Source organism: Bos javanicus, chromosome 8, assembly GCF_032452875.1.
Source record: "Bos javanicus breed banteng chromosome 8, ARS-OSU_banteng_1.0, whole genome shotgun sequence".
NCBI classification, from domain to species: Eukaryota; Metazoa; Chordata; class Mammalia; order Artiodactyla; family Bovidae; genus Bos; species Bos javanicus.
Genome location: NC_083875.1, coordinates 71241690 through 71254686, shown reverse-complemented (window position 1 = coordinate 71254686; position 12997 = coordinate 71241690). Strand labels below are relative to the sequence as shown.

The 12997-nt window shown below is 42.3% G+C and overlaps 1 protein-coding gene across 3 annotated transcripts in view; it reads left to right on the top strand.

Moving 5' to 3' along the window:
- The window catches only part of ENTPD4 (ectonucleoside triphosphate diphosphohydrolase 4), a 37736-nt gene that overhangs the window by 7791 nt on the left and 16948 nt on the right, over window positions 1-12997 (top strand). For 2 of the 3 annotated variants that reach the window (XM_061425851.1, XM_061425849.1), the window contains exons 2-6: window positions 1323-1418; window positions 2603-2800; window positions 3310-3515; window positions 9573-9723; window positions 10239-10342. In XM_061425851.1, the coding sequence (XP_061281835.1) occupies window positions 1411-1418; window positions 2603-2800; window positions 3310-3515; window positions 9573-9723; window positions 10239-10342 (667 nt within the window). In that variant the 5' untranslated portion in view covers window positions 1323-1410. The remainder of the gene's footprint in view (window positions 1-1322; window positions 1419-2602; window positions 2801-3309; window positions 3516-9572; window positions 9724-10238; window positions 10343-12997) is intronic. The other variant, XM_061425850.1, reaches the window with a different exon arrangement.

Here is a 12997-nt window from a genome sequence, read left to right as displayed (position 1 = left end):
TGCTTTGAGTGTTTAGGGGATTGAGATAGCAAGGAGGAGCATGGGAAGAGCAGAATGGGGCCACAGTGGAAGGGTTCAGTTTCAGAAGTGTTTCTCACAGGTCCGCATGATGTTCAAATGGGGTTCTCAGTAGGTGCTGGAAGATATGTATCTGTGACTTAGAGAAGAAGCTTGGGGTGGAGAAAGTTAGTTGTCAGCTATCAGATCATTGAGGCAATAAGTGAAGATGACCAGTAACGGATATTAGGGCTAGGAGAGATTGGAGCCAAGACAGAAAACCTACGGGGAACAGAACAAATGGGATGTGCAGAGGCACTGAGACGTGGAGAGTCCTGAGAAGGAATTGATCAAGAGCTAACAAGCAGACTAGGGGAGATAGCTGTCCTGAGAGCCTGGGAGCGGTGAAGCAGGGCCACAAGACCAAGAAAGAGACCCACTGTCTCTTGTCGTTTGGATCCAGTAAGTCAGAAAGAAACCTTTGCTCAGACCTGTGTCTGTCTGTGACATGAGGTCTTGGGTGGAGGAGTGGCAGCCACTGTGAAGGTGACAAAACTCACTAGGAGCGTGGTGCCTTACCTGGGACTTTGTGCATGAAGGAGGGATCTACTAGATTAACCAGATGCATGGATAGTTCACATTCCCCTTCAGTTAGTCATTCTGCCCACCTCCTACTCCCACCCCTCATCTCCCTTAACATGCAGCACCATTAGGTAGTTTAGACTGTTCGGTGACCTGTATTTTGGGGTCACTGACTTGCTTCTGGGTAGAAAGCATTAACTAGTGCCAGACTGTTATTAGCTCTATTGATTTAGGCCTGTATCTCTGACAGCATGAAATTAACTTATAAGTGTGTTGCTTGAAATAAACCCTGCTAAGAGCTCCAATGCTGGGATCATGGACCAGTTTACGTATGCTTAGATTTAAACACCCTTTTGAGAACTTGAACAGAATTTGTATCCTACTGTTGTGCAAAAACTATATGGATCTTAATTATGTTGAGTTGGTCCATGGTGATTTTCAGGTCTCCTGTTTCCTTCTACTTTTCTATATATTCATTTTATTAATTTTGGGGAGTTTGATATTGAAACTCCAACTGAAAATCTTAATTTATCTACTTTTCATTTATCTACAATTTTTTTTTACTAGTTGTAATATATAGTGGAACTGTATGTAACTTTGTTCTGTGTTTTCCAAGTCTCCTGTAAAGTGTTATCATTCTTTCATAATTTAAAAAATAAAACAATAAGTTAAGCACCCCTTTGATAAGTAAAGTAGACGTTTACTTGGAGTGTGCCATTTTTGTGATTTTTCCCACTTTCTAGAATAGGAGGGCTCTAATGCCAGGAGGACTGCGGTGATGGTGTGTGACAACTGATTCCCAGAGCCTTGCCTGACCTCTGACCCATCAGCATGGGGAGGTGAGTGATGGTGCCAAATCACTGGCAGTGTAAAACCCGAGATTTCAGTGCCACAGAAACACGTCTCCATGGGGAGAAAAATCTAAATCTCAAGTGAAACGTGTTCAGTTGTGTTACGCTTCTGTTGAACAACATTGTTCTTCCAGGGCTCCAGTGGGGTACCTGTCACAGAAGGAAAGTGGTCATGCCAGGTGGGTTCGACAGGGGTTAGTGTAAGTTAGCATAAAGGGCACACATGCTGGGATCTGGGAGGAGTTGAATTAAGCACAGGAGAGAGGTCTGTAAGCCTCAGAGATATGGGAAGGGGTGATAAACTCCATGGAGTGGCCCAGGAACCCATATGGTAACCAGAAACTACAAATAGAAAATTCCACCGGGTTAGCAGGCTACCTCCCCCTTCTTTGAGGTATTTTAGTCCATGAAACACTCTTTAAAGGAAAGAGTGTCGATTAACTGTAAAACAAAAGAATTTATCCCAAAGGCAGCAAAAAAAAAAAAAATTTAAAGCCTATTCCTGACATAAACTGAGAAGAAAGTTTATTTGGAGAAATGTCTCAGGAATATTTCTAAAAATACAGAGTACACAAAACGTATTTGTTGACCATTGCAGGGACATTGTTAAAGATACTGTTTTATTTCCCATCTTCTCATGCAGTCACCAGGAAGAGATTGGCCTTGGAATTCAGTGTTAGAGAATCTGCTTCTGCCTGGACCGCTTACGTTTCCACTGTAACGGGCAAAGTTTTGGTTGCTAGCATGCTCAACCACCTTTGCAAGCTTTCCTTATTACATGCTTTTTTGTACTCTAAATTCATCATCCTTAAACCTGGCTTTATTATACATTTACTTATTTACTTTATTGAACTTAATTCGTATAAACTATCTCTAATTCTGTTTTTGGAATGAGACAGGGTAAAAATAAAAACTACCTAATACTCCCCAGAAAGGGAGGGAATACAGATAAGTCATAATCATCAGGGCTTAATTCTCATTCATCTGATTTTCTAATTTTGGCTATTTTACATAGCACAATAGCAATGTGGAAGAGGCTGGTCTACATAAGGCCTTCCAGCAGGAACATAGGGGCAGCTCCTGCTGAAGGTCTTGTATTTGGATCAGTGGAGGTGAGGGGAGGCCTCTGTGGAGCAAATTGTTTTAGCTAAACCTGTCTTTGGGCATTTCAGGATTGGCATCTCCTGTCTTTTTCCTGCTTCCTGGCATTTCAGCATCTCTCCAGTGGGGTGTCCCCGAATTCTGAATACCAACTTACGCCAAATTATCGTCATCAGCCTTCTGGCTGCTGCTGTCTCACTTTTATACTTTTCTGTTGTCATAATCCGAAATAAGTATGGACGGCTCTCCAAAGACAAGAAGTTTCAAAGGTAGGAGAAAAAAAATGTGTTTTCTAGATGGTATGCCATACCTTCATCCTGTGACTTCAAGACTTTGGGGATTAGGTTGGAATTTAAGGAGCATGTGGCTGGAGGAAACGGATTTTGTACCCAATACAGCATAGCATGAAAAACTAAACTGTTTGAAACTGTTTAACTATTAACCACCAAATCCACATCATAAGAGGATTTGAGCGTAAGCTTCTCCTGTAATATCATTTAAAGCTGATTTTTTAGTTACTGTTGACAGTTGGAAAATAGAGTTTTGCTTTTCAGAGCTTGTTTGAACTTATTTAAAACAATGATGAGTGTGTATCTGGTTTAGGTTACTTTTACCGTGGTCACTTTTTGTTTTCTTTTGATTTTTTTGATTATTTGACAGTTGTAAAAATGTTCTGGTGGCAGTGCCACATAGCTTAGAGATCACTGACTTGGTGTTTGTGTATTGCATTATGGATAGTCTCTGTCTCAGTAAAAGTATGTCTGTTTCTCTAAACAAGGTACTTGGCACGAGTTACTGACATTGAAGCTACAGACACCAATAACCCCAATGTGAACTATGGCATCGTGGTGGACTGTGGGAGCAGCGGGTCTCGGATATTTGTCTATTGCTGGCCACGGCACAATGGCAATCCTCACGATCTGCTGGATATCCGGCAAATGAGGGATAAAAACCGAAAGCCTGTGGTCATGAAAATAAAACCCGGTATGTAAACAATAAATATCTGCTTGGTAACCAGGTTCTTTTTCTTGGGGATGGTCTTGATCACTACCTCCTGTACAGTGTCATGAACCTCCGTCCATAGTTCTTCTTTGTCTATCAGATCTAATCCCTTGAATCTATTTGTCACTTCCACTGTATAATGGTAAGGGATTTGATTTAGGTCATACCTGAATGGTCTAGTGGTTTTCCCTACTTTCTTCAATGTAAGTCTGAATCTGGCAATAAGGAGTTCATGATCTGAGCCACAGTCAGCTCCCAGTCTTGTTTTTGCTAACTGTATAGAGCTTCTTCATCTTTGGCTGTGAAGAATATAATCAATCTGATTTTGGTATTGACCATCTGGTAATGTCCATGTGTAGAGTCTTCTCTTGTGTTGTTGAAAGAAGGTGTTTGCAAAAAAAAAAAAAAAAGAAAGAAAGAAGGTGTTTGCTACGACCAGTGTGTTCTCTTGGCAAAACTCTGTTAGCCTTTGCCCTGCTTCATTTTGTACTCCAAGGCCAAATTTGCCTTTACTCCAGGTAGCTCTTGACTTCCTACTTTCGCATTCCAGTCCCCTCTAATGAAGAGGACATCTTTTTTTGAGTGTTAGTTCTAGAAAGTCTTGGAGGTCTTCAAAGAACTGTTTAGCTTATTCAGCTTTACTGGTCAGGGCATAGACTTGGATTACCGTGATATTGAATGGTTTGCCTTGGGAACAAACAGAGATCATTCTGTCGTTTTTGAGATTGCATCCAAGTACTGCATTTTGGACTCTTTTGTTGACTATGATAGCTACTCCATTTCTTCTAAGGGATTCCTGCCCACAGTAGTAGATATAATGGTCATCTGAGTTAAATTCACCCATTCCAATCCATTTTAGTTCACTGATGCCTAAAATGTCTATGTTCACTCTTGCCTTCTCCTGTTTGACCACTTCCAGTTTGCCTTGATTCATGGGCCTAACATTCCAGGTTCCTATGCAATATTGCTCTTTCCATCACCTGTCACATCCACAACTGGGTGGTGTTTTTGCTTTGGCTCCATCTCTTCTTTCTGGAGTTATTTCTCCACTCTTCTTCAGTAGCATATTGGGCACCTACCAACCTGGGGAGTTCATCTTTAAGTGTCATACCTTTTTGCTTTTTCATACTGTTCATGGGGTTCTCAAGGCAAGAATACTGAAGTGGTTAACCATTTCCTTCTCCAGTGGACCATGTTTTGTCAGAACTCTCCGCCGTGACCTGTCCATTTTGGGTGGCCCTACATGGCATGGCTCATAGTTTCATTGAGCTAGACAAGGCTGTGGTCCATGTGATCAGTTTGGTTAGTTTTCTCTGATTGTGATTTTCATTCTGTCTGCCCTCTAATGGATAAGAGGATTATGGAAGCTTCCTGATGGGAGAGACTGACTGAGAGGGAAAATGGGTCTTGTTCTGATGGGCGGGGCTGTGTTCAGTAAATCTTTAATCCAATTTTCTGTTGATGGGAAGGACTGTGTTCCCTCCCTGTTGCTTGACCTGAGGCCAAACTATGGTGGAGGTAATGAAGATAATGGCAGCCTCCTTCAAAAGGTTCCATGCATTCACTGCTGCAAGCAGTGCCTCCCACCCTGAAGCAGGCCACGCCGACCCACACCTCCACCGGAGACTCCTGGATACTCATGGGCATGTCTGGGTCAGTTTTCTGTGGGGTCATTGCTCCTTTCTCCTGGGTCCTTGTGCATACAAGGTTTTATTTGTGGCTTCCAAGTTTATTTGTGTTTCCCCAGTCCTGTGTGTTCTGGTGGTTCTGGTGGGGTTAATGGTGACCTCCTCCAAGAGGGCTTATGCCGTACCAGGTTTGCCATACCCGTAGCCCCTGCGGCTGGCCACTGCTGACCCATACCTCCAAAGGAGACACTCAGACACAGTTCTGGCTCAGTCTCTGTGGGTTGGGTGTGTGTTTTGTGCCCATCTCAGGCAACCAGGTTCTTAGCAAGCACACTGTCCCAGGTGGGCCATGCATCTTAATCACCTCCCCAATCCCGGCTGCTCAGTTTCCCCGAGTGTCCCATGAGAGTACCAGCTCAGGTGTGCTGTATGTCTCCTCTGGAGAGCTAATCTCAGGCTACGACCCTCCTGGTGAATGTCAACCATCCAGGATCTTGGGAAGACATGGTTAGCAGCAAGGAGCCTGCTCACAGTTTGATGGAAGATGCCATCCCTGGGGCTGAGATTGTAGCAGCCCCTTGCCTTCCAGCTCTGACTGTCCCAAGCCTGCCTCTCTGCCTCTGGGCTGGGAAGGGCTGGTAGGCAGTCTGCTAGCTCTCCTTTGGTATTCTCTCTCCTTTGTTCTGTGAGCAGGCCAGGCTGCCTATTAGGTTGTTAGGTTAGAGCCTTTCACAGGAAAGTTCTCCTTTCTGCAGTTGTGGTTAGGCGTGTATTCTGGGGTTATTTTCCTCCCGGTTATGCTGCTTTCTGAGATTCCAGAACTCCCCGCAGACCTACCTGTGAGAGAGTTTCCTACTGTTTGGAAACTTCTTCTCCTTCATGACTCCCTCCCCAGGACAGGCCTCCATCCCTAATTCTTTTGTCTCTCTTTTGTCTTGTCTTTTATATTTTGTCCTACCTCCTTTCAAAGAGAATGGGCTGCATTTCTGGGTGCCTGGTGTCCTCCGACAGTATTCAGAAGTTGTTTTGTGGAAGTTGCTCAGTATTCAAATGATCTTTTGATAACTTTGTGGGGGGAAAGTGGTCTCCCAGTCCTATTCCTCTGCTTTACAAATAGCTGAGAAAAGAAGAGAAGCTAAAAGCAAAGGAGAAAAGATACACCCATTTGAATGCAGAGTTCCAAAGAATAGCAAGGTGAGATAAGAAAGCCTCCCTCAGAGATCGTGTAAAGAAATAGAGGAAAACAATAGAATGGGAAAGACTAGAGATCTCGTCAAGAAAATTAGAGATACCAAGGGAACATTTCATGCAAAGATGAGCACAATAAAGGACAGAAATGGTATGGACCTAACAGAAGCAGAAGATATTAAGAAGAGGTGGCAAGAATACACAGAAGAACTATACAGAAAAGGTCTTCGTGACCCAGATGACTACAATTGTGTGATTGCTCACCTAAAGCCAGACATCCTGGAATGCAAAGTCAAATGGGCCTTAAGAAGCATCACTATGAACAAAGCTAGTGGAAGTGATGGAATTCCAATTGAGCTATTTCAGATCCTAAAAGATGATGCTGTGAAAGTGCTGCACTCAATATGCCAGAAAATTTGGAATACTCAGCAGTGGCCACAAGACTGGAAAAGATTCCAATCCCAAAGAAAGGCAATGCCAAAGAATGCTCAAACTACTGCACAATTGCACTCATCTCACATGCTAGCAAAGTAATGCTCAAAATTCTCCAAGCCAGGCTTCAACAGTACGTGAACCATCCACATGTTCAAGGTGGATTTAGAAAAGCCAGAGGAACCAGAGATCGAATTGCCAACATCCGCTGGACCATCAAAAAAGCAAGAGTGTTCCAGAAAAACACCTACATTTGCTTTATTGACTATCCAAAGCCTTTGACTGTGTGGATCACAATAAACTGTGGAAAATTCTGAAAGAGATGGGAATACCAGACCACCTGACCTGACTCCTGAGAAATCTGTATGCAGGTCAAGAAGCAACAGTTAGAACTGGACATGGGACAATAGACTGGTTCTAAATCAGGAAGGGAGTCTGTCAAGACTGTATATTGTCACCCTGCTTGTTTAACTTATATGCAGAGTACATCATGAGAAACGTTGGGCTGAATGAAGCACAAGCTGGAATCAAGATTGCCAGGAGAAATATGAATAACCTCAGATATGCAGATGACACCACCCTTATGGCAGAAAGCGAAGAAGAACTAAAGAGCCTCTTGATGAAAGTGAAAGAGGAGAGTGAAAAAGTTGGCTCAAAGCTCAACATTCAGAAAATAAACAATGGCCTCTGGTCCCATCACTTCATGGGAAATAGATGGGGAAACAATGGAAACAGTGTCAGACTTTATTTTTGGGGGCTCCAAAATCATTGCAGATGGTGACTGCAGCCCTGAAATTAAAAGACACTTGCTCCTTGGAAGAAAAGCTATGACCAACCTAGACAGCATATTAAAAAGCAGAGACATTACTTTGCCAACAAAGATCTGTGTAATCAAAGCTGTGGTTTTTTCCAGTAGTCATGTATGGATGTGAGAGTTGGACCATAAAGAAAGCTGAGTGCTGAAGAATTGATGCTTTTGAACTGTGGTGTTGGAAAAGACTCTTGAGAGTCCCTTGGACTTCAAGGAGATCCAACCAGTCCATCCTAAAGGAGATCAGTCCTGGGTGTTCATTGGAAGAACTGATGTTGAAGCTGAAACTCCAATACTTTGGCCACCTGTTGGGAAGAACTAACTGATTGGAAAAGACCCTGATGCTGGGAAAGATTGAAGGCAGGAGGAGAAGGGAATGACAGAGGATGAGATGGTTAGATGGCATCGCCAACTTGATGGACATGAGTTTGAGCAAGCTCCAGGAGTTGGTGATGGACATGGAAGCCTGGTGTGCTACAGTCCATGAGGTCGCTAAAAGTTGCTCACACGACTGAGCGACTGTACTGAATAATTTTGGGCTTGGTGTCCATTGAAATGATCTTGTATATGGAGTCCAAAAAAATCTGGCTTTCAGTTTGTTTGCTGCTCTTTGCTTTGACAGATCACTTAATTTGAGTCCACAGTTTCCTAATTTGTGAAATAAATTTTGGATTTCTAAAATCCCCCTCAGCTTTAATATTATGGGCTAAATGACAGCTGGAACACTTATGTACTCATTCAGCAAATATTTGCTGAGCACCTCCTATTTACCAGGGACCGTGTCAGGTGCTGAGACTAACTGAACAAAACATAGTTTCTGCCCTCGAGACACTTCCAGTTGAAATGTGACAGACAAGTAAATAGGGAGTTTCAGTGAGGTAGAATGAATATACACTGAGAGGGGAGGGTGAGCATGGAATATAATGAGAGCTCACCTTCAGGGAGGGTTCTGTTAGGGAGGACTTCCAGGGAGGATGTAGCTTAGTGGGTGAGCTGGAGTCAGCCAGGTGAAGAGGGAGAAAGGAGGTGGGTAGTCAAAGAGAATGTTCTTCCTGGTGGACGTACAGGGGCCCTCAGGCTAGAATACAAAGCATTACAGAAATGCCATGTGGTGTAGTTGGAGCCAAATGGAAGGAGTGTGGCAGGAGATGGGATGGGGGAGTGTGCAGCGAGTTTTATGCTATTCTAGAGCTGAGCTTTATTCAGAGGGCATAGAGCCACCAGAGGATGTCAAAGCAGAAGACACCTTCTGCATAGAGAGTGGTTGGGGATGGCCAGGACTAGAGATTAGGCTGTGCTGCAGCAGGCTGGCCGAGGCTGGTGGTATCCAGAAGAGATGGTGAGAAGTGAAATAATGTGAGCAGAACCAAGGATAGGTGATCAGTGAGACCCAGAACATCTGTTGGGGATGAGGGCCCTCTGCTGGGGCTGCTAAGGTGAGTAGCAGGCAGCAAGAGCAGGATTGTAGTGGAAGTTGAGTTTGAATTTGCATATGTTGCTGTGAGGTCAAGGACATGGCTGTGTCCCATGGAAAGTTATGGGTGTGATCAGTAACTTTCAGTATGATCAGTATAAAGTCAGTATGATCAGAGGTCAGGGAAGAGATCTGGATGGCTGCAATTAAGATTGGAGATCTATTAAAATGAAAGTGGTCATCACTGTTTTCATGAACATTAAAAGCATAATAAAGGAATGGTATGAACAATTAAAAAAAGATTCGGAGATCTGAGACAGAGATGGTGATGGCAGCTGTGAGAGAGAGTGAACTTGCCTGAGGCCAGTGTGGATATGTTTGTTAAGGGCAGAGACAAGCTGACATGCAGTTGATCCCAAGTATCGGACACACAGCAATTGCTCCGTTAGGTCTGTGTTTGATGACTGAGAAGAGAGCATGGGGCCGAACTTGGAGTATCCCCATCATTTACAGCCAACCCAATATATGTTGGATATTAATTTAAAGGACTTCTCCTCTTTCTGTAGGCATTTCAGAGTTTGCGACTTCTCCAGAGAAAGTCAGTGATTACATTTCTCCACTCTTGAACTTTGCTGCAGAGCATGTTCCACGGGCAAAACACAAAGAGACCCCTCTCTACATTCTCTGCACGGCTGGAATGAGAATCCTCCCCGAAAGGTGATCCTCCCCACGAGGGCAGGGCCTGCCAGGCCAGTGGTGGTGTTGGCTGTGGTGGGTTTTCTCCCTTTTCACCCCTCCTCTCCTGCCGCCTCGTCTTCCTCTTCCATCATCATCATCATCAAAAGGAAGACATTAAAAATTCTCTGTTCAAATCTGGAACAGTACCAGACCTATAGTCAGAACTCACAAAATACCTTTTAATGTATTTTTATATGACTGTGAAGAGTAAACTGTAAAGTTGTCATTAAAAAAAAAAAACCTGATTTTTTACTTTCTTAGTTTAAGGATTGTTTGCAGTTGTAATTCTACATCTAGGAATCACGTAATTTATACAACTTCTGAAAATTCCTTCTTAAACAGTCTTTTCAGTGAATTGTTTTGGTTTTAAATTTTACTTTTTTCACACAGGATATACCAGAGCTATAGGGTTTGGGTTTTTTGTTTTTGTTTTTTAAAACAGAAAAATTTAGGATTTAATATATTGACATGTAAATTTTGGGATTGTGTTACAGTCAGCAGAAAGCCATTCTGGAAGACCTTCTGACTGACATCCCTGTGCACTTTGACTTCCTGTTTTCTGACTCTCATGCAGAAGTAATTTCAGGAAAACAAGAAGGTTAGTATATTAGTCTTCAGCTTGAAATTTGGGAAGCTATTCCTATAAGTCCTCCCAGTCTTCCACTTTATATACTTTATTAAATTATTCTTAACATCTTAAAATTTGGGAAACCATAGCCTTCAAATATAATTTTTAGATGGTAATATTAGTTTTTAACATGACTAGTCTTTATAATCTAAATGTTAAGCCATTAAAAAATAATTAAGTTTGTCTTCACATTTAGGAAACATATTTTGGATTTATTTTGCTAGAAAAGGTTTGTGTTCCTTGCCTAAGTTATACAGCTTTCTGAAGTTATGATAATTATTGAGCTGTTGGAACCTTCTACTGATTTACTTGCTAGAAAAGGGAAATTATTCTTCACTTTGATACACTGAGAAAATCTTCTGTTTTCAAAGAAATAATTCTACTTGAGAATGAAATGGCAAGTCAGTGTAATTATTTGGGGAATAGCTTGTTAGAGATGGAGACCAAAAAGCATTTATTTCAAAATCATCTATCATTTTGCCAAAAATTAGGTGAAATTCACATACTGCCATTGAACTGTTTATGGACAAGCAAGGTAAACAGCTGCTTATGTAGGCAGTTTTATATGCCATACAGAAGTAAGGAAATACTATCATGGGAATTGAAAGGAAGGGGACTTTTTTTTTTCCTAGCTAGAAGCATCATGGAGAAAGTGACATTTGAACTGGGCATCAAGGGATAATTATAAACACAGCATGCCAAAGCCTGGTAAGGCTAGGGCTCTGAGAGAGGGATAGGAAGCTCATTCTAGGCAGAAAAAATGATTTAAGTCAATGCAGGTCAGTAAAGCTGCACCCTGGACAGAGGGATAAAAATACTTAAATCTGATGGAATGATGGCCCTTTTGAAAGGTCATGGTAATGTTATAGGTTAGATGGGTCTTGGTGATATCAGCATCATGATGGCATGCGTGGTTCCTTTTCTCTTTCCCCTTTGATTTGCAACTAATCGGACATCCATAACTGGGAAAAAGTGCCTATGCATAGCACACCAGGACACCCAAGAGATCAGTTCATCTGTGCCCAAGAAAGTGGGTGGATTGGAACCCAGAGGAGTCTGCAGAGCCAGGCAGAGGCAGCAGCAGCAGGAGTGGCCCTGAGCCAGCACGACCTCTCTGGCAGAGGTGGTGGAGGGTGAAGGTGATGAGCTGGGATGGTGAATTCACCTGACTGAGAGTACTACAGCTGGAGAGACCACAGCTACTGTGAGCAGAGAAAGGAGAAGAAGGCAGAAAGAACTGAAGAGACAAGTTTCTTGCTGTCTGCTGTGGGATTCTTGCAAGAAGACAGCCCACGGACCTTTGGGGATGTCCTCCCCCACTCAAGGATCCTGTTCTCTTTAACACGCCCAAAGCTCCAGGTGTGAAGCATACATCTCCCCAGCTGTGTCACCATCCATTTTTTTTTCCCTCTCCACTGGCTTTTTTTATGTTCATTCTCCCAGCCTTAGTGATGAGGCCGCTAAGGTAAGAGAAACCAAAAGCTGTGCTGTAGCGCCACCTTGTAGAAAACAAAGAAAGGCTTCGAATTAACAATGTGTTGAATTGTTAGAATGAACGTAAACAAAGCTTAACTTAAATAAGAAAGTCATTCACTATTCAAATGCTGTGACAGACACTTTTCATCAAACTGTGAAAATCAAGTAATGTGATATCACAAGAAGAAAAAAAAAAAACAGTTTTCAAGCAACTAAATTTAGAGACGTGGAGTATTGCAATCTGACTGATAAAGAATTCAAAATAGCTGTTAGGAAGAAATTCAGTGAGCTACAAGAAAACTCAGAAAGACCATACAATGATCTCAGGAATAAAATTAACAAAATAATTTACCAAAGAGGTTGAAATTCTGAAAAAGAACCAAACAAATTGTGGAGCTGAAGAACTCAGTCAATGAGATGAATGCATTAGAAAGCATTGGAAGTCAAGCACATCAGATGGAACAGAGAGTAAATGAACTCATGGGTAAGAATATAGAAATGTTTCAGGTGGAAGAGGAGAGAGAACTAAGATTTTTTTAAAAGTGAAGAACCCCTTAACTATCAGACTTCATTAGGAAAGCCACCATAAGACTCATGGATATCCTAGAAGAAGAGAAAGGGAGAGAAGGGAGCAGAGAGCATTCAGAGAAATAATAGCTAAGAATTTCCAAAACCTGAGGAAGAAGCTGGATATACAGTCCACAGAGCTAATGGAAACACTTTGTTATTCAACACAAAAGACCTTCAAGACACATTAAAACTGTCAAAAGAGTGATGAAAAAAGTTTTAAAGGCAGCCAGGGAAACAAGACAGTAATCTACAAAGAAACCTACTTTAGGCTGTCACCAGATTTTTCTGGGAAAACTCTACAGAGGCCAAGGAGTGGAATGACATATTCAAAGTATTGAAAGAAAAGTTTGCCAGACAAAAATACTCTATCCAGTAAAATTATCCTTCAGATATGAAGGAGAAGGAAAGGCTTTTTCAGATATATTCAGGAACACCGTAGGGCTTTCCTGGTGGCTCAGTGGTAAAGAATCAACCTGCCAATGCGGGAGACACGGGTTCCATCCCTTCTCCAGGAAGATCCCACGTGTCATGAGATCCCACATGTCTGTATACCACAACTATTGAGCCTGTGCACTAGAG